Source organism: Mustela lutreola, chromosome 1, assembly GCF_030435805.1.
Source record: "Mustela lutreola isolate mMusLut2 chromosome 1, mMusLut2.pri, whole genome shotgun sequence".
Classification (NCBI taxonomy): Eukaryota; Metazoa; Chordata; class Mammalia; order Carnivora; family Mustelidae; genus Mustela; species Mustela lutreola.
In genome coordinates, this window is record NC_081290.1 from 154,237,264 (window position 1) to 154,262,214 (window position 24,951).

Here is a 24,951-nt window from a genome sequence, read left to right on the forward strand (position 1 = left end):
AATCCAGGTCCCTATAGCCAACCACTCCCTCACTCCCCACTGGGATGTACATTTAAATGTACCACACTTGCGACACAACTACTGGTCTTGTCCCTCTGCCCCAATCACGTTCCCCTCAAGACATCTTCGTCTCAGTAAATGGTACCCTCTCCACCCAGCTGCCGGCCAGCAGGTGGTTCTCCATTCCTCGGTTTCCTTCACACTCCATAGCCAAGCTGTTGGCTTTACCTCCAAATTATGTCCCAAAGCAGGGCCAAAGTCAATCTCAAACTCATCCTCCCTGCCTCTCTTCCTCCCTCTCTCCCTCCCTCCCTCCCTCCCCCCTCCCCCCTCCCTCCCCCTTCCCTCTCTCTCTCTCTTTCCCTGTGTGCTGTAATAGGAACGAGGTAAAAGAAAACAAATTTCTCCCCCTTATGTGGTATCTCCTTTTGAAATATTTTTATTCACTTCTTCTAACAGCAATATAGAAACACAGAATCATAAAAAATAAGATTATAAATTGTCCATCAATTATGTAATAGCACTTGGTATTGCTACAGGGAGGAGGCCCGGGGCTGGAGCAGGCCCTCTCAAGCCTCCCCAGGCTCTCCGGGCCTCTGTGATCTCTGCCAAGTCCATGAAGGCATCACACACTGCTGTGCACAATGGTGTCAGTGGGGACCTTGTGGTTTACACCCAGGGTCCTTGGGGATGGCAGAGATGGGTAGATGATTAAACTACAAACATTGTGTACATGTGGCACACCAGAAGGTGGCCCCAGGATGCTGGCGATGCAGGTGAGGTTACAGGTGACGCACAGACATCACTTGAGCCCCATAAGGCAGGGAATCCACAACACTGAACCGACCTGCCGAGTTATTTGTGTTCCCTGGCAGAATAAGGAGCTAATGGACACGGGGTGATGGGTGAGTAAGGGGATGCACCCAGTCGACGGTCCTCCACTCTCCTCTCTGGTCCTCCCCTTTCTCCTCCGTCCTCATCCCCAAATCAAATTCTCTTTGGCTGAGCGAAGCAAAAGAGCTGAGACATCCAACCGATTCCCAAAAGTGTGCCAGGATCTCAGTCTCCTCTCAGAGAACAAAGAAAGGAAGGGGACATTAGGCGAGCTGAACAACTAAATCACCCAGTTGATGCCAATTCAATTGGACCGACCAAATCAACGAAATCAGCTTCCGTTGAAGCCAATTTTTTCGATTACTGTAATGACTGATTTCTAGAAAGGGGGGAAAAAAACCCAGTTTGGCATTATTTTCAGAAGATGCAATGGGCTTTCCTGCGTGGGTGTGGGTGTGAGTGCGTGTGCCTATGTGCCTCCCCAGAGCGGGTGGCGGGTATGGGCCAGCCTGCTCCCCAGCCGTCCCAAGGACGCGTCTCAGAGAAGCCCGGCAGGAATGTCTCGGTGGAAATGGGCAATGCTAGTACATTATCCCTGAGGAGAGACAGCTTGGGGTCGAGAAAATCCACCTCCCTTCCTGCCTGAGGGGGAGCAGGTCTAAAAGGTCAGGCGTTCCACCAAGAAGTCTCTGCGGACCAGTCCTTTGGGCCTCACACTTGAGTCACTGCTCAGAGGCAGGCAGAAAACACATCTTAGCTATGTTGCTCTACCTTCTGTGAAGGAGGCATAACGCTTCTGGCTCTTTGACATTACCAGAAAGAGAACAAGTTCTTTTCTAACTAGGGACCACTCATTCATGTCCTCCCACTGCCAGCCCACCAAAGAAAACAACCTTCCCAACGTGGGTCAGAGTGTGTGTGTGTGTGTGTGTGTGTGTTTGTGTGAGATGTGCATGGGCCCAGAGAGACTCTACGGGAAGATGAAACATGAAAGAACATCAGGACACCGTACTTCAACTATGGAAGTGTGACTGGTAACACGTGTTCTGTGGGTCCACTTTCCAGGCATTGCTCTAAGTTGGACCCAAATATTCAGGACTGCAAAATGAGAGGTACGCTTGGGGGATGCATGATGAGGTGGAGTGTAGAGGGCTTGGCAGTTGGTGGGTTTGGCAAAGCATTAGGACCAAGTTCCTTGATATATGATCTGTCTTGACATTCTCAATAATGATTTAACCTGTTGGCCGTCTGTAGCCACTACGGAGCCGCATAATCTGAGGGAAGTCATCCTCTTTCCCTGGCTTCACTTTACTCCTTTATGCACAAGGAGGCTTGAACTAGGGGACGTCAAAAGCCACCCCCCGCTGGCAGGAGAACCTGCACCAGGTGGCATTCTATGAGGCTAACTTTCCTCCCTGTTGAGGCCTTGGTCTTCGCCTTGCTCATCCTCATGCTTGTCATCAGGGAGAACCTTTCAAGTCAAATCCTGAACTAATGCACTTGACCTACCCAACTGGCATCACCATGTGGACAAAAATCAAACAGCTCTGAACACGTTAGCAACAGATTAGTAACAGTCTGATTCAATTGAAGTTAGTGGTTTAAATCAGGCACAGAATGTCAGAGGAGGCTCAGGGTGAGCTCCTGAGCTTCCTCAAGTCGTTCTAGGGAGGGCAGAAAGGGGACAAAGGTGATGCCACCAGGAGAATTTGGTGCTGGGAAATCCACTGACAGACTTACCTAGTTCACTCGGGCACTCCCCTGGAGGAGCAGGGTGGCGGCAAAGGGGCGCTTTGGAGATTGGGATTGGTGTGTGCGGCCAGGGAAGGCAGCAGAGAGGACATCCGTGTTTGCTCCACCCCTGTGGCCCCTGTGTGTCCTGGCATGCACTAGAAACAATTGACACAGCCGTGGTTGTGCCAAGGTCTAAGACTGACAGGAGCCTGGACGGCCGCTCAGCAGAGAAGCTGGCGATGGTTATGGGGCCTGTGTTCCCAAGCTTCACTTTGTCACTCCTTCTGGTTTTCCTTTCCTCCTGGGTCCCTGTCAGGGCTGCTGAGTCACCTGTCTATGGTGAATCTGAGCCAGTACTTAGAGGACAGCAACAGCAGATGGGCTCATCTGAGGTACCTAATCACCTCCTCCCTGGGGGCTCAGTGCCCTTGGGAAAGTTTTCTGCAAGAAACATAGCATTTGGTGGCCCCCCTTTGGGATCTCAGATCATAGCACCAGTGATTCTGAGGAAACGGAATGCGGGTCAGTGAGGGGAGGATGGATGAGTCATGCTAGGAGCCAGGTCTCACTGAACACCTGGATGGAGCAGCCCTTCTGCAGAACACGTTGGGTCATGGACAGTCAAGGGGTTGTGGGGCTCCACAGTCGGGGCCCCCTGACAGAGCACCTGCCATGGGTCTGAGGGCCCACACGGGGAAGCCACAGGGAAGCCCTGCCCCTGGGGAGACTCACTCAAGGTGATACAACCTCCATGCCCTCCCCGCCTCCCAAACACTCTGTTCTGGCTCCTCGGACCCCTTCTAGGGCTTCTCAGCACAGAGAGAACCTCCTGGAGTTGATATTCATCTTGGTGACTCCAATGAGCTTGAGTGGGGTGGAGAGACTGAAGGAGGAGGCCAACGGAGAGTCGCAGAAGAGATCAGACAGCTCGTCCCGTTCCTCCAGCTCGTAGGTGGCGTCATTGAGCATTCTCCTATGCAGGTCACAGGTCTGCTCGATCTTCAGCTTGCTGATGTCACTGCGCAGGCGCATGAGCTGTCTGGCCAGCTGCTGGTCCTGTAGCCGCATCTCCATCTGGAAGGGAGGAAGGGAGGCATCAGCAAAGAGGTGGGCTGGGGTTGCAGCTCCATAGTCTCTGACAAACACAGACCTGCTGATGGGAGACCTAATTAATGGCTTGCACCACCAGCTGGTCCACCTGGAGATACTGGCACATTCCTTGCTCAGGAAGGTGAAAAGACACACACAGCAAGATGACAAATGGGGACAGACGGTTTCCCCCAACAACACTTCATGCCAGGCTAGAGTCTATGTCTAAATACTTCTGGAAGAGGCACCTGTCCGTCCTGGCTTAAAGGTTCAGTCTCATTGTTCACAGACACACATGGGTAGAGTAAGAGTATAAAGGAGTGCGCGGGAATGGTTTACATACCAAACTGAGAAGAATGATTACCTCTGGGAGGGAAGGAAAGAAGGTGGTTAAGGAAGGTTCATGGGGGCTTCAGCTTTATTGGTAATATTTCATACCTTATGTTGGGTGGTGGGTCTACTGTTAGATCATTCTTTAAATCTTTAAACATTTAAAAATGACTGCAATATGTTGTTGTTTTTTTTTTTCAAACATTTGATCTATTTGAGAGAGAGAGCAAATAAGAGAGAGCATGAGAGGGTAGAAGGTCAGAGGGAGAAGCAGACTCCCTATGGAGCTGAAAGTCTGATGCAGGACTCGATCCTGGGACTCGGGGATCATGACCTGAGCTGAAGACAGCCGCTTAACCGACTGAGCCACCCAGGCGCCCTGTAATATGTTTTTAAAAGTATTTAATTAATTTGTGTATTTGAGAGAAAGAGAGAGAGAGAGAGCAAGCAGGAGGAGGGGCAGAGGAAGAGGGAAAAAGAGAATCCTCAAACAGACTCCCCGCTAAGCCCAATTCGGAGTTCATGACCATGAGATCATGACTTGAGATGAAGCCAAGAGTTGGATGCTGAACACACTGAGCCACCCAGGCGCCCCTGCCTGTAGTATTTCTTAATAAAGTTTCAAAACAAACAAACAAATATATAAATATATGCTAATATTTACTGGATGTTTTACTATGAACCAGGCATTGTTCTTAGTTCTTCAGGTATGTATTAGTCTGCTCAGGCTGCCATATAAAACACCACAGACTGGCAGGCTTAACCAGTAGACATTTATTTTTCATAGTTCTCATGGTCAAGAAGTCCAAGATCAAGGGGTGGGCTGATTCTACTCTTACTGAGGACCTTCTCTTGGCTTGCAAATGGCCACCTTCTTGCTATATCCCCACATGATGGAAAGAGAAAGCTCAGCTTTCCTTCTTTTCGAAGTGACATTAATTTCATGATGGGGGCCCCACACTGATGACCTCAAAATCTAATTACCTCCTAAAGGCCCACCTCCAAATACCATCACACTGGGGGTAAGGGCTTTAACATATGAATTTGGAGGGGGGGCACAAAGATTCAGTCTAAAGTGGGTACATCAACCTGTTACAGTTACTCTTCACTACAACTCTGTTAAGTAATATCACCATCATCATCCACACGTTAAGAGATGAAGAGGCAGCAACTCATGAAATCAATCACTGTGTCAAATCACAAAGGGCAAAAATGGCAGAGTTGCGATGAGAAACCCAGACAAACAGACTCAAGAGCCCAAGCCACTGACAAGGAACTCCCAATTTTGGCTCAGGTCATAGCTCTGGGGTCCTGGGAATCCACGTTTATTAGGGATTCAGCTTGAGTTTCTCTCCCTCTCCCTCTGCCCCCACCCCTGCTCTCTCTCTCTCTCTAAAATGACTAAATAAATCTTCAAGAATATTTTATTGAATTAGAATAGCAACAAATTAATGATGGCAGACTCATCAAAGGGCAGCTGGTTATCCATTCATTAGCTATGGAGCCCTTAGTCATGCCTGAAAGTGGGCTAAGTGTTGTCTGAAACCCTTCTAAAGGAGATGGTCATCAGATTTGTCTGAAAGACAATGCCAGCTCACACCCATTGCTTTATGTAATATGGTCTTTGAGGAGTCTTGATTCAACCATTTCTCTGGGGTATTTTCTAATTTGAAGATAGAGCTCTTTGAAAAGATAGGAACTTCATGGTTTAGGTTTAAACTCTGGGCCCAGGAAATGGATCTTAGATCTGAAAAGATCTTTGAAGTTGGAAAGTTTCAGGTTTGAGCAGGTGTCTGGGAGTATCTGTGAGATGGGATCTGTAGGGTTGGAGGAAAAGGTCTGTTTTTCTAGGGCTAATAGATCCAGACAAAGGCCAGAGGACAATTTAGGGTTGAAATCCCATCAGTGTTTGTTGGACAGACGGGTGAATGTAAGGTACATGTCCAGTTCTCTTTGGGGGGGCCAGTTCACACACTCACTGAGCTTGGATTCATTCAACTCTGTACAAGGGAAAGAAGAGAAGTAAGACCACACTTCCCATGGGGCTGAGGATTCTGCCCATTCTACTTGTTTATGCCCCAAGGACCACGAGGGGGACTGGAAAGCTGCTGTTTTCCCAGCAGACCCTGGTTCTGAGGGTGCCTCAGTGTGAATATCTGCCCCAGGAGTCACTCAGAGTATCTACTGTATTATGATCCCTGAATGTCAGTCCGCTGCTGCATCTGATGCTCAGAGAAACAGTGTTCCAACACCACCGGGAAAATTGGCCCTGTTGGTCCTATTCTCACTCACTAAGGATTTCCCAAGGGTGACTCTGTACCTTGAACATTAATTAGAGCCCCGCCCCCGCCCCGCCCGCCCTTAAGAGGTAACTCTGCTGTAATCATACCAGATCCAGACAGAAATGAGCTCCCACAGCTAAAAAAAAAATAAAAATTAAAAAGAACAAAAAACACCTAAGCAAAATGTACAGTCTCCCTGCTGCCCCACCCATAGAATTTTTGTTTGTTTGAGAGAAAAAGAATGATAGAAAAGAGGTCATCAGGAGAACATGAAGTGGGACTCGATCCCGGGACTCCAGGAACATGACCCAAGCTGAAGGCAGTTGTTTAACCAACAGAGTCACCCAGGCACCCTAGAATTTTTTTTTTTTCATTTTTTTCATTGTGGTAAAACACACAGAACATCCAATTTTTACTGTCTTCATCACTGTTAAGTGTACAGCTCAGAGGCATTAAGCACATCCTCACTGATATGCAACCATCCCCACTATCTACCTGCAGATCTCTCCACCTTGTCAAACTGAAACTCTGTCCCCGCTAAACAACTCCCCCTCCCCCCCAACCCTATCCCCCCAGCCCCCAGAACCACCATTTCACTGTCTGTCTCTATGAATGCAACTGCCCCACCTGCCTTATGTAAGTGAAATCACACAGAATCTGTCCTTTTGTGACTGGCTTATTGCACTTAGCCTCATGTCTACAAGGTTCATACAGGTTAAGAGGCTTTTTAGATTTTAACATTTGCAGAAGTGTTTAACGAACGTAAGTACGTCTTCATGGATCCTGCTTGCAGTAAGTTAGAAAATGGCAGCTCCTGGGATGGGGTCTGGCCGGGGGGATGGAGGCCCTCCTGCCTTTTCTGTCTTCTCTGCCAAGGAGGTGTTCAGGCAGCGATGGCCTCACATCCCATCTTCTGCCACATACTGTCAGGTGCAGTGGAAGCATAGCTTTAGATGAGAGCTATTTTGATCTGTGTTCCGGAAGAGGAAACAGAGGAAACCAACTCAGAGAAGTTTAAGGGACTGTCTGGGGTTGGCCAGCCAGGGTGTGTGCACTCGGATCACCCCAGGGCCCATCAGAGCCCAGAACTGGAGGCCTCTCCATGGCTTCCGCTGACCTGGAGGTGGACTGGATCCCAGAAGCAGTGAGAAGTGGGAAATCCATTGCTCTGGGGTTAGACTCTTGGTTCCAGTGGAACCCCCTCTTTACTAGCTATGTGGCTTTGGGTGAGTCCTGAACTCCTGTCTCTTCTTCTAGAGAGAAGGGATCCTGTTTATTCTAAGGACTATGAGAAGCATAGCAGACAATAAGTGAAAGCCAGGTGAGGTGAACGCTGTCAGTCAAAGGCAAGAGGTTCACCTTTAAGTTCTTTCTCTGGGCCTAGGTGCAGAATGTGGAAATTAGCCAGAACCTCCCACTTTTAAGACTTCATTAAAACAACTGAGATGCTGGCCCTAAAACCTGGTCCCAGTGACTCAACAATCAGTGTGGGTTAATGCTCTCCCTGGCAAAGACTCTACTGTAGGACGTGCTGATTTCTAATCTCCCTGCCCAGGGTGGCCTGTTGTTCCTGCACAATAGAGGCTCTTGCTGGATTCTCGGAGGAGCGCCCACAGTGACTGTAATCCTGTAATTAGGGCATAGTACTTGGTGAAAGGGGGAGAAATGTCAGTGTGTGGCGGCTGTTAGCACATTGCGGTGACAGGGCGTGTTCCCACTGGGTGAGGAAGCCCAGGAAGGAGAAGGCGGCCAATTGATGGCCTGGCGGCAACCGCGGTGCTTGGATGTAGCCAACCCAGGTAGGCTGGCCAGCTGCGGAAATTCATGGAAGGACCTCATGGGAGAGGGCTCTGCCGGGAAGTTTCTGGGGCCAGTTCTCAGGAGGAGTTAGAAGACAGGCTGACTCCCGCCTCTGGGCTGGGTGGAGTGAAAGCCGACGTTGCAGTGAACTAATGTGGAGAACAGTGAGGCAGTTCCTCAAAAAATGACACATGGGATTGCCACATGACCCAGCAGTGCCTCTTGCGGATAGATCCCTGCAAGAATAGAAAGTAGGGGCTGTACATTAACTGGTAGCTCCATAGCAGCGTTATTCACAAGAGATGAAGGGTGGGAGTAACCCATGTGTCCAGGGATGGATGCAGAGATAAACAAAATACGGCCTGCCCATACAATGGCATGTCCTTCCGCCATCTTGACATATCATGGGAGACCTTGAGGATGATATGGAAGAGAGAAGCCAGCCACAAAAGGCACAAGTACTTTACAATTCCACTTACATGACATACCTAAGTAGTCAAACTCATAGAGACAGAGAATTGAATGGGGGTCCCCAGGGGCTGGGGGGATAGGGGAGTGTGTGCTTACTGGGGACAAAGTTTTGGTTGGGGAAGAAGAAAGCCTTTCTGGAGATGGATGGCGGTGAGCACCACAGCACAAGGCTGGGAATGTCCTAATTAATTATACACTTAAAAAAGCCTAAAATGGTAATTTTATGTAATATACATGTATTTTACCACCATTAAAGAAACAACAAAAGCTACACATCTGGGGGGGGCGGGGAGTCACTCCGACCTGGTCTGCCCAGGACCTTCCTGGTTTGAGCTTCCCAAGTCCCACGTCCTAGAAGTCTCTGCGGTCCCGGGCACGTGTGGACGTTGCAGGCGTTGGCGAGGAGGACTTGTCCTGGTCAGCCAGAGGCCCGTCTTTCTGTGGGATACATTCTTTATCATGGGTGACACTGGGAACCCCCCAGGCCCTGAAGGAGGTGGAGTGGTCTGGGAGGTTGAAGGCTTCTCTGAGGTAGGTCGGAGGAACAGTGACCAGAGAAGGAGAGGCTCAGACCAGCTGCCGAGGAGAGAGTATTTTGTTCTTTGGCAATGGCCGCAGCAGACTGAGGGAAGAGGCATTTTTGTGGAATCTGGATGATTTGTTCCCTTCCTCAGCACCCCTTGCCCACTTGCCCTGTGTTCACTTGCTCAGTCTAAAACTCTGGATGACATCTTGGCATTCCAGGGAAGCCAGCAGGTCTGTTTCTTGAATAAAGTCTTAAACGTGCGAGGTTCGGCTGATACCTTTATTCCCAGTTGCCCATAGGATGTGCGAGAACACTTTCTTGGGTCTGCTCTCTGCAGGTCTAAAACGCCCTGAAGATTTAAGGAGTTTGGAAAAATGCAAAAGGCACATAACCAGCAGACTTTCGGGAGCACAAGAAGCAATTCTTCTGAATGTTCTGCCTTTGTTCCCCACAGCTCCTGCTTCCTAAAGCGAGTGCTAGTGCATGGCCTGTGGGACACACCCTCCTCTCTCCAGCACCGGGCCTCCCCGAAGTCCTGTTCTGACCTGCTTTGTTTTCTTCATTTTCTGGACAATTCTGCACATTTGCCCCTGAAAAGTTTCTGTTTTCTTAATTTGAAGAAACAACAAGATGGGGACCAGGGCTTGAGACTAGGCCCTGTGCACCTCTGGGCAGAGGTTTGCAAATCTATCTCTAAAGCTTACCCCAGAGAAGGGCCTATGCCCAGGGCAAACCAGAGGAGCAGGACTGAGCAGGACTGAGTCCCACAGGGATTAGCACAGGTCCCGGAAGACACAAAGAATCCCAAGGTGATCAAGGGCATTTCATTCAACCCCTATTTCTGAGGCTCGGATCTAAACCACCCCAGCCCCACAGTCACAATTAGGCTCTGACTGATGCTGACGAGAGACAGAGTAGAAAAATCCGGGCCATTTTCTCAGTTGCGCGTGAAAGGACAGAACGCGCTGTATTCTCTACAAGACTTCATTCTTGAACCTTAGAAGTAGTTTTTGTAAGCTGAGTGGTGATTTATATAACTTAACCGAAAGGTCCGGCTTATTGTTTTCATCAGTGCTGGGTAGGAACACACTTAGAAACCTGGAGAAAATATTATTCATTATTTGATCTTGGGTTTGGCCTCTGAGAAAGAGCCAGAATAATGCTGTTAGGAAAGCAAGCAAGTAGTGTCACTGAAATGTGCTGCTAGAGGCAACTTTAGGGTCTGGGAAAAATTAAAAAACATTTTTTTCCAACACCCCTAGAAACCAAACTGTTTGGGGATTGATTTTCCAGCAAAGCTGCTGATTTGAGAGGAGGCTGGAACATGCTTCTCAAAGGTCTCTACTCTGGCAGCAGGAGAACACTCTTCCTGGCAAAGGAGAGGCTGTGCTCATGGCTGCCACTCTGATGCCACTGGTCTTGGGTAGGTGCCAGGCTGTCCCTGGCCCAGGGTGTGGGTGGGTGGAAGGGCACCACGGCTCCCATTGTCTGGGCAGAAGATAACCATCTGGCTCTTGTGCCCCCTTGGAGCCACTGTCTAATGGGAGGGAAAGTTTGAGCAGAGCCCAGAGCCAGAGAAGAGAGCAGTACCCTGCAAGGGACTGTCTGTCCTCTGTGGCAAGAGTCAAACTCTATGTATATGATCAGGCCATTGATTTTCAAACTTGGAAGGTCCTAGACCAAACTGCGTCTTCACTCACAAGGCTGGCCTTTAAGAAGGACAGCCTGATGCATCCTGAAGAGCCCCTAGATCTGTCCCCAGAGGCTCTGGGTTCCAGTTTGCTTTGAATGTTTGTGTGACCCCAAAATTCACACGCTGAAACCCTCATGTCCGATGTGACAGTATTTGGAGGTAGAGCCTTTGGGATGCGCTTAAGTCATGAATGGGATTGACACTCTTCTAAGAAACTCCAGAGAGATTCCTCCACCTCTTCTTCCCCCATGTGAGGACTCAGCAAGAAGTCTGTGACCCGAAGAGGGCCCTCTCCTGACCGTGCTGGTCGCCCGATTCTGGCCTTGCAGCCTCCAGACTGTGAGAATTCGATGTCTGTTGCTGTGAAGCTACCCAGGCTGCGGTATTTGTTGCAGTAGCAGCAAGAGAGTAAGACACAGTCCTAGATCAGCCCCTAGTGAGATGAGTGGCTCTGGGCTGTGGTGTGACCCCTTTATGGAAAGGGGATGCTGATCCCCTTCCCCTCCCTGATAAGACTGCCTCCTGGACATGAGGTGGGCCTAGAAGCTCCACACCCAAGAGAGGAATCCTGTGTCCTTTGAGTGAGAGCAGAAGAGATGGGCGCTGTGGCCGTGTTGGGAAGGACAACTCCCCTCCCACTGTCTGCCCTGGGCCCTACACTCAAGAGGCTAGAGAACAGGTCTCCCCACCCTTCAAAACTTTCAAAGGTACCACCAGCCCTCCTGGCTCCCTTGGTCTCTTCAGCCTCAGCTCTTCCACTCTGAGCCTCTTTCCCTCCATGGCAGTCACACTGGGTCCTTATTCCCTCCCCGAGAATACTTCTTTCCTTCCGTATCATCCTTCAGGACCAGCCCTTGCCCCTAAACCCTGCAGATTGGGTGACACTCCCCACCATGGGTGCCTCCTACCGCAGTACTTCCATAAGGCTTAGTTGACTCATCTGTCCCCCCATCAGGTCGCAAAACACCAAGGAGAAATGACTACCCTGTGTTCACCAGGCCCATTCCAGGGCCTGGTGCATAGCTCTGGTGCTCAAAAGCCATTTGTTGAGTGAGTGATTGAATGAAAGGAAGGAAGAAAGGAAGAAAGAATGAGCCCATCAATGGATGATACCTCCCCAGAGCCATGTTTTGATTTTCTCCAGCTGGGGCAATCCCAGGGGGCCTTTCCCGTCTTTCTCACCCAGGCTGCCCTCCAGGCCTGTGGAGAGGCAGTGAATAGTATGAACAGAGCACTGGCTTGTGGGTTCAAAGTCCTTCATTGACCACTCGCTGATGGTGTAACTCTGGGCTAGTTGCTCAAGCTGTCTGAGCTTCGATTTCCTTATCTGTGAAATGGGCATAATCATAATGTCTGCTCTTGAGAATGACACGAGTAACACATGTGTAAGAGACTCTGTATAGGACATGAGGTTCCATAAGTATTAGTTCCACTTTAGCCTCCAGAACTGCAGAGCTGAGTTATTTCCTGTTTGTCACCCTTTACTCTCCCACTAAGTCAAAGGAGTCCTTGAGTGCCGAGGTCTGGTATCATTCCTCTTCCCTCATCAGCAGGGCCTGGAGTAGAGCTGGTTGACAAATCATGCTTCCCACACACTTCGCAGATTATTACTGACACCTGACACCTGTGTTGCTCCTCACACTTAGGCATAGCGGGTGGGGTTGGCAGGGTGGCATTAACGTCCCCCTTATCACGTGTCTTATCAGGTTTCATGGAGCTGGTAATGCCCAAGCACTTCAGGATTTGGCAGGGGACCCTCCCAGGTGGGGGGTTCTCAGTTTGGCCGGTGCGGGCCTTCCCCAACTTCCCGGCCAGTGCCCTGGACAGCCAGCAGGGACCTCGCAGAGCTGCACCGCTCCTGGCAAGCTGCTAGAGCGAGGCCTCGAGGCAGACTACAAGGAGAGCCTGGCTCCTTGGCCTCTCTAAAGCAGGACGTCCTGCTGGGGTGTCTCTGGGTGGGAAAGTTGCCAGAGTGGGGACCCCCTGTGGGCTGGGTGCCTGCTCCCCCGTGAGCCCCTCGCACTGTCTTCACACTGTATCTACAGGGAGCACTATCGGTCCCGGGGGGGTGGTGGTGGTGCTTCCTTAGGACGATGCCTGGAGATCAGGCAGCTGTGGCCAGGGCAGCTGTCAACTGAATAAAGGGGGCCGAGGCGCCCTGACTTCCGTGGAGAGCCCCGAGAAGACCCCTAGAGCAGACCTGCCGGGACTTCGAGACTTCTCCTGGGTTCCGGGCTTCCCAGCTTGGAAATGGACAGAGTGGGAGTTTCACACCAGAGGCTGAGCAAGCCCCGAACCAGCCAGAGACACTGGGTGTCCACGAGTGAGGACCACTGCTTGTGGGCCAAGAGCTCTCTGGGGCTGGGGCTTGTATGAGTAATCAAGGCTCAGGGGCACCTGGAGGTTCTATATATAGATTCTCACAGTGCCTTCAAGAGGAAGTGAAGCTAATCTATTCTCTGCCCCACCTTCCAGGCATGACTGAGGCCATTTCGCTCTCCAAAGTTATTTCACACTCCATTAACCTGGAGCCTGCCTCCTTAGAAAGAACAGATGGTTTGGGCCTCATCTGCCTGAGGGAACTCGAAGCAGCCTAGGGCCGCTGGGGTGAAAGCAAAACCCACCTCGGGAGAGTATTTGCTGCACCTGGGAAGTGGCTGTGACCCAGCTACTCCCATCGGAGAGTATTTGCTGCACCTGGGAAGTGGCTGTGACCCAGCTACTCCCATCAGAGTCGAGTCAGGGCTGCTCCCCTCCCCCACACACCCCAGGAGCTTAGTAAAGCCACCAACTGGTGAATGCTGTGGAATGTGGCCAGCGGTGGCCCTGGGGCTGCTGGCAGAGTGTGAGCTGAGGAGGGGGTGGGATGGAGAGAGCTGGGCAGCGAGCCTGGGACAGCTGACTGATGGGCACTCACGGGATCTCTCTGTGCATTTCCTCATTGATAGACAAGAGTGATCAGCCCCTTGGCTCCTTCCTGCTCTTGCATGTGGTGGCTCTGTGCATCCTTCTAGGTAGCGCGGTAAGAACTAGCTCCACCAGAGAGGATCGTCCTCAGCTGCTGGTGCTGGCGGGTATGCCTGCCCTTCGGGGGAACAGTGAGGGAGGCAGAGAAGCCAGGACTGCCCACTGGCTTGGGACTCTCCTTCTCCCCGGGTTGCTCCTGAGTGCCAGGCCCTCAGTGCAGACAGTGCAGACGTGGAAACCGTTTCCCCTGCAGAAGGCTCAGCCGCCTTGAGTGAGCCTCTCTGTCAGTTTTCTGTGGCTTTTGCCTGCTCACTGGTTGTGTCTGGCGGCCCGTGTCCAGGAACATGACCAACAACCCCCTTTGGACAGTGCTCGGGTTTTTTTGTTTCTTTTCTTTTCTTTATTTTTTTTTTAATCTATTTATTTATTTTTGGCCCTGGTGGAGGCTTGGGGACAGGGGTGGGTCCCGAAGCTTATAAAATAACACATCCTTCAGAAAGGGGACGTTCAGCCTAAAGGGATGTCTCAATCTTGAACAATTCTCTCTGAACCTCTGTGCCACCAGATCCGGCCTGTCTATATTAGAATAATGAAGACTTCTCCAAGGGAGAGGGAAGTTCTTGGAAAAAGTGCAAAATCGAGCAAACTTTGGAGAATAACAGCCTAGAACTCCAGGAGTTGAGAGGATGTTGAACGAGCCTAAAACCTCATGAAATACAAAGTAGATTCAAGCTCATTCAATCCCAGGAGCAACTGATGGTGTATCAGCCATTCAAAGCAGGGGTTCTGAGGTCAGTCAGCTCTGGGTTCAACCTCCCACCCTGCTGGTTGATCTTGGTCAAGTTACTCTACCTCAGTTTTCCCATCTGCAAAATGGGGACAGTGCTTGCCTTAAAAGAGCACTGTATGAATGTTGTGATGACTATAAATGTTTACAGGACATTTAGTGCAGAGACCCTGACTATCTTGGTAGGTATTTATTATATACACTCTGCCATGTAGGTATTTATTAGATCATTTTACAATGACAAAACCTGGGGCTAGGTTAATCGGTTTCCCTAAAGTCACACAGCTAGGGTATCGTAGAACCTGATTGGAAGTCTTGTTTAGTCACAAATTTTATGCTTTTCCCACTCCACCTATGTCTGGTTGGTGACCCAGTTACATTAGAACCCCCCACAGGACTTGTAAATTTCCTGACACCACCACAGATTAATGGAATCTGAATTTCCATGGAGAGTTGGGAGGGAGCTGTAATTTTTTTTTTTTTTTTTTTTTTTTTTAGAGATTTTATTTATATGTCAGAGAGAGAGAGCACAAGCATGGGGAGCGGCAGGCAGAGGGAGAAGCAGGCTCCCCACCGTGTAAGGAACCGGATAAGGGACTCTTTCCCAGGACCCCAGGATCATGACCTGAGCCAAAAGCAGATGCTTAACAGACTGAAACACCTAGGCACTCCAGGATCTGTATTTTTAACAAATGCCCATGGGTACCTTTTCCAAAACTTACTACACATTAATATATGGGGTAGTTATTATAACCTGGGGGGTGCCCCTCAGAGGAATTGGGTTTTCCTTATTATCAGAAAAATGTGAATTGGAAATAAGGAGCCGCTTAATGTCAGACCCACTTAAAGACAGGGATTTGGTTGTGGAAGAAGGTAGGGAGTTGTCTATTTCCCCTTGGTTAATTTGATTGTCCGCTGTGCCTGGCACACAGTGACCACTCAGCGTACGCCTCAGCTCCCTGAAGCATTTTGGAACTGTACTTATTATACCTCTAGCATAGCTCTTGTCACACTGTGTCATTGTGTTTTGTGTCTGTCTCCTCCACAAAAGGGAGAACCCCATAAAGGCAGGAACCCTGTCCCATTCACCCTGGCCCGCACCTGCACTCAGCTCCTAATTTCAGGTACTCCGTGAACTCTAGCTATAGTGGATGAATGGAGGATTGGATCAAAGGACCCCCCACCCACCCACCCACCAGGGCTGCCTTCTGCTGCTATTGTGGTGGGTGCTCCTATCAGGCCTCTGCTCCTGTCTTCCACCTCCCTTTCCTTTCAATTGCAAGACACTTAAGGAAAGGAAAGGGGCAGGACCTGATTCTTGGAGCTGGCTTCATCTCACTGGCCAACGGTCCCCACATCGTCAGCCCTCATTGTGACTGGGGAATTTCTGCGGAACCAGGTGTCAGTTTTCTTATTTTAGTCTAGGAGAGTCTACGCCTTTCTTAAAACCTGCAGATTATAAGGTGAGGAACGTGTACCAATTACACTGGCAAGTCAGAGAGGAGCTTGGAACTTCTTTCTTTTACCTTTCATTTTTGTCTTTTTTTCTTTCTAGTGGTATATAATGCATTCTTATTTTGGAAACCTCAGAAGCTATAGAAAAGCTCAAAGAATAATATTGGCATTCAGAAATAAAGGTCACTGATGTTTTGTCCTATTGCCTTTGCCGGTGACTTTGTTTGTAAATACTTTAGTAAAGACTGAAGTGTTACTAAAGTGTGTGGCCAGATTACTAGAACAGTCTTCCTCCCGCAGATTGCTCATACCAGGCTGGCTGAAAGCTCCCAGGTACACTGAGAAGACTCAAGTTGGGCAAAGGAACAGCCAGACTAGAAACTCTGGGGACTTGAACCCCAGCTCAGCCAGCACTTCTCTGGATGGCTCTGAGCATATCCTTATCATAGAATGGCCACAGCTTTCCTAGGCCCTGCTACACGGTGGTTGTGAGGCCTTGCTCACCCTTTACACGTGTCCTGTTCCGTAATTAGCAGGGTTTTATTTATGCATTTCCTTTAAAGATGTTATTTATTTATTTCACAGAGAGGGAGGGAGAGAGGGTAAGCAAACAGGAGCAGGGCTACCAGCAGAGGGAGAGGGAGAAGCAGACTCCCCTACTGAGCAGGGAGAACAATATGCAGGACCAATCCAGGACCTTGGGATTATGTCCTGAGCCAAAGGCAGACCTGAGGCGAAGCCCAACTGACTGAGCTACTCAGGTATCCAGCAGGGTTTTAAATACATGCTTTTGGACAACTCCTGGCCTCACCGACTAGAACACCGAGAGTGTCAGTACCTATACCTAGCACAAAGGTAAGCAATCTGGATCCAGAGCCCAGAGATGTGGGTCTGTGTCCTTGTTTGGCCATATCCTTGCATGTGATCTTGAGCAAGACACTTAACCTCTCTGATTTCAGGCTTAGTATCTTTCTGAGCCTCAGTCTTCTCCTCTGTAAAATGGGAATAGCAAGTACCTCCAAGGCTTTTCCCAGGATACTGTATGTAAAAGTGCTTTGGGGACAATACCATGCTCCCTAGACAGGAGGCAGGACCACGACGATCATCAAACATTGCTCGGTGTGCTTGAATTGCCACTTGGCTGTATCATTCAGTGGAAATGGGTAACACTGGCCTTGTTGGCCATGCCTGGGACACACCAGTCATGTGCTTGCCAAACAGGCAGCACAGGCAAGAGAGGCTTAATCGGAAGAAGCTGAAATCAAGCTGTAGCCACATATAGGGCCAGCCAAGTTCAAGTCTGTGACCTGCCACAGCAGGTCCTAGAATTACTAAAACTTGTCAGGTTCCTCTTCCCTTTTTCTAACAACCATAAACACATTTTGGGAGGCTTTCTGTGGGTATCAAACACCTGCATGAAACTACAAGACAAATATTTCTCACGCCCAAATATTCTGGCCCCAAAGACAAACCCTGAGGAAGCAAGACCATTCTGTTTTGTTTTTAGTTTTGGCAGCACACAGGCCAAGTGGAAGATTTCCCCCCTTTTCTTTATCTGTCAGGTTGGCAAGGGGAATATTTTAGCAGGGTTGAAGAGAGGAGACCAGGGAGTGTCCCTTTCCCCCTTGTGCTACAAGCTCTGGGACCAAGCACAGAGGTTTGTGAAATCTGAATTCCAGACTCAGCTAGAGAGCCGAGTCCCACATGATCTGAGGCATGCCCTTTCTAGCTCACTCTTTCCTGGAGGACTACCCTTATGCCTTGGCCACCTAGTGAGGCAGCCCCAAAGGCAAGGACCTAAGACTGGGACTTCCTGACAACATGAGCAGTCTGAAATAGGCAGAGATGCACCACGGCCACTGGACTGGGCTCTGGGTCCATTTCTTGCACAGAGAGGCTATAACCCTGCCTGTTGTAAGCAGATGGCGACAGGGTCCCTGGATACTTGGGGAAGCCAAAGGTCAGGACTTCCTAGCTTGGAGGAGTAATGCCGACAGTGTTTGAGAAATCTCCACCTTCCTTGCCTCCAATACATGAGACTGAGAGGAAAAGTCTGCCCTGCTTACAGATCCCTGGAGCACATCCCTTAGGTGAGAGCAGAGAGGGAGAGTGAATCCCCGAGGGAGCTCTTAGGATCCTTTCTTGGCTTGGGAATGAGATCCAGGCAGTCACTCTCTGCCTTTGAGCTGGCCTCGTAGAAGACGGGGGTGGACTAGCCCGTCTGTCGGGACCCAGCATGGCCTGCCCCTGAAAGGGTCAACAAGGACAACAAACGCCTCCTGGTTTTATTAACAGTGCCTGGGACAGCCCTGGGGTGACCAGAGAGTCATTCGGGGCCTGCCCACTGCTGGGCGCAATCTACTCCGGGGCCAAAACTTCCAACAAAGGGAGGGTTTGGCTTCCTGGAGGGAAAGCAGCCGCGTGATTGTCTGAATTACAGATTTTTAATCTGCTACCTTTAGCCACATGAAGAGAAAAGACAAATTTGCCTATGAGCCTGACGCACTGGTGGAGTGAGCCTGCCCAGCTATAAAGAAAACATAACTCTGGGCTTAAAATAAAACAAAGGTTATTTGAAACTACTTTCACCGGGTTAGAAAAACAGGTTAATTAAAAAAAAAAAAAAAAAGATTTTGTTTATTTGAGAGAGCGTGAGAGAGCATGAGTGGGAGGGGCAGAAGGAGAGGGAGAAGCAGACTCCCTGCTGAGCAGGGAGCCCCAAGACATGGGGCTCAATCCTAAGACCCTGGGATCCTGACCTGAGCCGAAGGCAGCTGCTTAACCGACTGAGCCACCCAGGCCCCAATAAAAAGGTTAATTTTTAATGCCACCAGCAGTGAGTTGTCAGATGACAAATTAGGAAAACAAATGATTTGAAGTTAAATGTTTTGACTGCAATTCTCAAAATGTGAGAATCCGTTTGCTGTGCAGATGTTGAACTCCGTGTTTTCCAACCAGTTGGAGGATTTTATGAGTTGCCTGTTACTATTTAATCCCCAAAATGGAAGTGGGTAGAAGTTCACATTCAAGTGCGCCTGCCTGCCAGTCTGCTTTCGAGCTGCTTTTGACCTCAGACGTACAATCTCTGATGGAATCTCAGTCTTGGACAACTCAGTGTGGGATGCTGGGACTTCCTTCCTAGAGGCCCATTTATGGACTGAGCCCTGAGCCTAAAGGGAAGCTAAGGCAATGGCTCATGTCGGGGTCTAGGCCTGGGGATCCCTGGGGCTTCCTTCTGTGGTCTCTCGCTGGTCCCCTGGCTCCAGTCCTGCCTGCCTTTCAGTCCTGACTTCTCAAAGTGTGGTCCATGGACCCATAGCATAGCATTACCCTGGAGCTTGTTGGAAATTTGGAATCATGGATCATAATCTTTATTTTAGTGGGAGAGCCAGGTGATCTGTATGCATATTAGTTTGGGAGTCACTGCTCTAAGAAGTGTTTCTGAGTGATTTCTGGAGCACAGATCTGCCCCTGTGCTTGCTCATTCAGCATGCCCAACTGGGCCCTCTGCAGGGGGGCTGGCTCTCCTGTTTCTCTCCTCATAGCCCTCTACCCTCAATGGAGAAGGCTGAGTTCAAGCTTTGCCTCTGGCACTTACTAGTCATACAGTCCTAGGCAGGGCCTCTGACTTCTATGAGCCTCACTTTACTCATCTGTAAAATGGAGACAATTACAGCAATCACACAGATCTGATGTAAGACCAAGAAATAATGGTGTGAGGACTGGGATTGTCATTCAGTCTTACTTCTCCCTTGGCTCCCATGTACATGCATTCTGGTGACTGCTGGCATCTTTGTGAATGTATATTTTTAGGAATCACCCAGCAAAATCCATTGCCTTTGGAAGATACTACATAGTATGTTGGCTAAGAAGAGCATGGGCAACACAGCCAGATGGACCAGAGTTCAAATTTTTACTCTCTTACTTACTGCCACGTTCCTGTCTGAGCCTTGGTTTTCTCCTCTATAAAATGTGGTTGACAAGAAAGTGACGTGACAACCAAAAGAGGTAACACATGTGAAGTGTGTGGCACACAACAATTAGTGACAAATCTCTGTATTATTATTATTATTACTATTACTATTATTACCCAAACCTGTTAGCGCAGAGAAATGGTGGGAAGGGTGATAAATACCATAGAAATGAACCAGCACTGCCATTCTGGAAAACAGTATAGAGTTTCCTCAAAAAGTTAAAAATAGAGGGTCTCCTGGGTGGCTCAGCTGGCTAAAGCCTCTGACTTGGTTTCAGCTCAGGTCATGATCTCAGGGTCAGAAGACTGAGCCCCACATTGGGCTTCACGCTCAGCATGGAATCTGCTTGTCCCTGTCCCCTTACTCCATCTCTTAAATAAATCTTAAATAAATAAAATCTTTTTTTTTTAAGTTAAAAATAGAACTACCCTACTATCCAGCAATTGTACTACTTGCCCAAAGAATACAAAAACCCCAATCCCCAATTGGAAGGGATACACGCACCCTGATGTTTACAGCAGCGTTATCTACAATAGTTACATATGGAAGCAGCCCAAGTGTCTATCGACTGATGAATGGACAAAGGAGATGAGGTGTACACACAATGGAGTGTTATTCAGCCACAAAAAGAATGAAATCCTGTCATTTGCAATGACACGAATGGAACTAGAGGATATACCACTAAGTGAAATAAGTCAGTCAGAAAAAGACAAATACCATATGATTTTGTTCATACATGGAATTTAAGAAACAAACCAGTTAAGGGGTGCCTGGGTGGCTCAGTGGGTTCAAGCCTCTGACTTTGGCTGAGGTCATGATCTCAGGCTCCTGGGATCGAGCCCCCGGAGCCTGCTTCCCCGTCTCTCTCTGCCTGCCTCTCTGCCTACCTATGATCTCTGCCAAATAAAGATAAATAAATAGGAAAAGAAACAAACCAGCTAAGGGGAAAAAAGAAGAGTCAGAGGCAAACCAAGAAACAGACCCTCAGCTACAGAGAACACACTGATGGTCACCAGAGGGGAGGGGGTTGGGGGTGGGGGGAAATGGAGGGGGTAGGTGGGAGGGTTAGGAGGTGGGGGAAATAGGTGATGGGGATTAAGGAGGGCACCAGCTGACGCCCAGAAGTGTTGAATCACTATATTGTCACCTGAAACTAATATTACACGGTTTGTTAACTAACCGGACAATGTAAATAAAAACAGGATAAAACGACTACACGGTATATGAAAAATAAGAAAATATCATGCAGGGCGCCTGGGTAGCTCAGTTGGTTAAGCAACTGCCTTCAGTTCAGGTCATGATCCTGGAGTCCCAGGATCGAGTCCCGCATCGGGCTCCCTGCTCAGTGGGGAGTCTGCTTCTCCCTCTGACCCTCTCATTCTCTCCCTCTCTCTCTCATTCTCTCTCTCAAATAGATAAATAAAATCTTTAAAAAAAGAAAATATCGTGCAAATTATTTCAGCCAGCCTTTGGCAGCCAAGTTAGCCCTGGCAATTAGCCCTCCTCTCTTTGCCTACAGAGCATTGCTCTCTCCATTACCAATGGTTGGCCTTGACCTGGCCCATCTGAGGCACTCGTGTAGCTTGGTTTGCAGTGGCTGGGCAAGAAAAGGGACACAGGCTGCAGAACTATAGCAATGCTTTTCAACCTAGGCTGCATTGTTTGGAAGCACTGGGGCGGTGGGTGGAAGTTGGGGTGGGGTGATCTTTAAAACCTACTGATGCCTGGGACCCACCCAGGGTCTATCAAATATTCATTTGCTAGATCTGAGGTGCGTCTAGGTTCTGGGATGTTTTAAAGCTTCCCAGGTGACTAATATGCAGCTGGGGTTGAGAGACCCCTCTCTCATGCAGAGGATGAGGAGGACAAGCTCTAGAGAACTCCCTCCTTTATGCGCAGGGAATACCTTTTCTACTTTCTACCCCAAAGGGGGCCCACAGGGAATGCTAATTTATTTCGAAAGCAAACGCCTCCACTCCCAGAAGCAATAAAACCTCAAATGGACGCAGAGCCAAGTAACAGAATCCTTGATTGATGGGGATATTTTTGTTCTCTTTGTGAAAACCAACTAAAGCAGTTCAGCCTCAGGAGTTTAAAGAGCAGCTTTAAAGAGCCTGGCCCACGAGGTGTCCCTCTCGACTTACCTCCTGAAGCCCCCAGGAGCACCCAGGGGCATGGGGTGTCCAGAGAGGGAGGTGTGAAGCCACAGGTGCCCCATTTGCTATGCAAGCCAACTCACACTCCAGTTACTAAAGACAGGCATTGGGGAAGCGGTTCCAATGAAAGATTAAACATTAAAACAAAAAAAGACCTCCAATGGATGGGACACCTGAGTCCCTGAGCCTCCCCTCTCCTGTGCCCCAATGATTTATTTCAACCCTTGAGGAATTCCAGGCCCCAAAGGGGATTTATCTTTTGGGGTTTTGCAGAACAAACCAGGGAGACCTCTGCCTACCCTGATGACAGAGGAGTTACAAGTGGCTCTCGAAGGCACTTGGCCGTTGGTTGCTGGCTCACCTGTGGCTACAGAGGCCCGACTGGGCAGGTGTGACCTGGGCCAGAGGTGATGGGGAGGGGCAGGAGTTGAGATCATGGCGAGAATGAGCACTGTGCCCAGCTTTGCCAAGAAGCCATCATGCCTGGGATCAGTGATTCTCCTCTGGACTATGGGCACAGAGTTCTGAATACCCGTTCCCTTTCTCACATGCTGAGAGATGCCCCCGTTGGGAACCTGCTGTCCCCTGGGCAGAGAAAAGGTCAAGCTACTGCCCCCTACTCCCCAAGGATAGCTGTTGCTCATGGTCATTCCCTTGAATGCGCCACCCCCGCCCCCACCCCCCCCCCCACCCCCGCTACAATCAGGTCCTGACTTCTGGGCAGACTCCCTCTCGGCCTCTGAGACCCAGCCCAAAGCTTTCAGGGCCGATCAACCATGTCACCCTCTGGGTAGCTCCTTCAACACAGTCCCTCCATAAGTACCTGTGACTAGAGGACTAGGGGCTGGCTGGCTGGCGTGTGGATCTCATGTCACTGTGCAGTATGAGGTTGAACCTGGATTTAACAGGAAAGTGACAGACGTGCAGTTGGGAGGGATAGAGATGGGGAGAGACAAAGAGATAGAGACACAGCAGAGAGAGAGAGGGAGAGAAACAGAGAGAGGGAGAGAGACAGAAAGAGGGAGAGAGATAGAGAGAGGGAGAGAGGCATCTTTTCCAGGGTTGCTTAGAGGGGCAGCCACTTACCAGCTCCTTCCTGAGCCAGGCTATAGCCTCGTCGATACTTTCAAAGCCTTCCAGCTTGCCAGTGGGCTGGGGCCCAGCGTCCTGGGGGCCACTCCCGTTAAGTGGGGAATGCCGCCTGGGCTCTCTCCTCGGGGATGAGGGGTCCTCCTCCTCACACTCCCCCTGCTCAGCAGGGGGCCTCGGGAAGGGCCATGTCTGCTCTTCCAGCCTGGCCTGCCATTCCAAGTAGGAGGGCCTCCGGGTCTCCAGCCTCAGTTTCTCAGTGAGGGCCTTCAGGCTCCGGAGGTGGTCATCCGGAGGCAGGGCCGCTCCTGCCGGCTCTTCTTCCCCACCTACCACTTCTTCTACTTGGATCTGAGGCACAGACATTCTAGAGTCTACTGGGGCGGCCAGACATGGGAGGCAGCGGGAGGTGGTGTGGGACTCTTGGTGGGTGGCAAGGTTGGAACCCACTCAGGACTGCTCTCATCCGGCTGGGGTCAGGGCTCCTGAGCGCATTGCTGGGATGTGAGCCACTCCCGGAGCTGACAGGGGCCCGCCGTGGATGAGCCACACGGGGTGCCCTCCCAGGCAGCTGTGGAGGGTCAGGATTTAAGATTCTTCCTGGAGTCCTGCGGGTGCCATGTTTCACAAAAGGCAGGAATAGACAAGCGTCAGCAGGAATCTTTGGGGGCAGATTTGCCAAGAAGATCTATCAGTCCTGGAGGTGCAGACAGATCTGAGACTGGCGGGGAGGCAGGACTGAGCTCCCTCCTCACGGGCCAGGGCAGGCGGTGAGAAGCTGCTGGCTGGCTGGCTGGAGGCCCTGCAAGAAGGATGCAAATGAAGTCAGTACTAATCCCTCCCCTGGCAGGAGGCTTGCCACATTCCTGAGCTCCTCAGGAGGGGAAACTGAGGCTCAGAGAGGTTAGGTGACAGGGCTGCTGATGGCTCCCTCAGGACGAGAAGTGAGGCAATTCTAAGCCTTAACTCAACGCACAGAAGTTAATAACACATCAATGTTCTGTACAGTGTTCCACCGCTGACGACTTGATTCCACCTCCATTATCTCGTTCAGTCCTCAAGGCGGGTCTGTAGTTACTTCTCTCTGTCCCCATTTTACACGCCAGGAACCTGAGGCTCTGACAGGTTGGATGACTTACCTGAGAGCTCCTGGCCATCAGCAAGGACAAGACTGGGTTGTCTGATTCTGAGGGATCAGGTCTCTCCTTGGAGCAACAGTGCCCTGTGGGTCCCCAGGCAGACACAGTTGTGCCCTGGGGTCCGGGGACGCTGACCCCGCCCCACCCCATCCACCACAGCCCCTGTCCTCAGGCGCTGGCTCCTCCAGGTCCTCCTGCACACCCTCAACTTCTTCTTCCAAAGACAACACCTTACCTCACCTCTTCCGAGGAGGAAACAAATAAACCTGCAACTGCTTGGGGAAGAGCCGACCTCCCTCAAGGAGGATTGTTAAATGGAGCGAGGACTGTGACTCACCACACTTCTAGAAAGACAGTTCTCACATTTACTTAAAATGCCCGCACTCCAGGGCCTCATGGACAAGGGCTGTGGCTCTCTGATCTGATCTGACCTTCCCATCTCCGGGGAGGTGGTCTGAGCACAGTGTAGAGAAGGAGCTCCTAGTCCAAGTAAGAGACTTCGGCCTCCCGGCAGCATCCCTGCACCCACAGGGTCCAGGCAACTGGAGATAGGTACATCAGAGTGGGGGACATTTGACTCGGACCGAGGAGAGAAGTCCTTGGTTCTCAGGCTGATCTTTAAAAA

The 24,951-nt window shown here is 50.1% G+C and overlaps 1 protein-coding gene across 1 annotated transcript in view; it reads right to left on the bottom strand.

The window, feature by feature from the left end:
* Positions 1-411: 411 nt before the first annotated feature.
* The window catches only part of FAM167A (family with sequence similarity 167 member A), a 42,601-nt gene continuing 18,061 nt past the window's right edge, over positions 412-24,951 (bottom strand). The window contains exons 3-4 of the mRNA XM_059177302.1: positions 23,185-23,989; positions 412-3,642 (exon numbers count right to left, since the gene is read on the bottom strand). Of these exons, the coding sequence (XP_059033285.1) occupies positions 3,379-3,642; positions 23,185-23,553 (633 nt within the window). The 5' untranslated portion in view covers positions 23,554-23,989 and the 3' untranslated portion in view covers positions 412-3,378. The remainder of the gene's footprint in view (positions 3,643-23,184; positions 23,990-24,951) is intronic.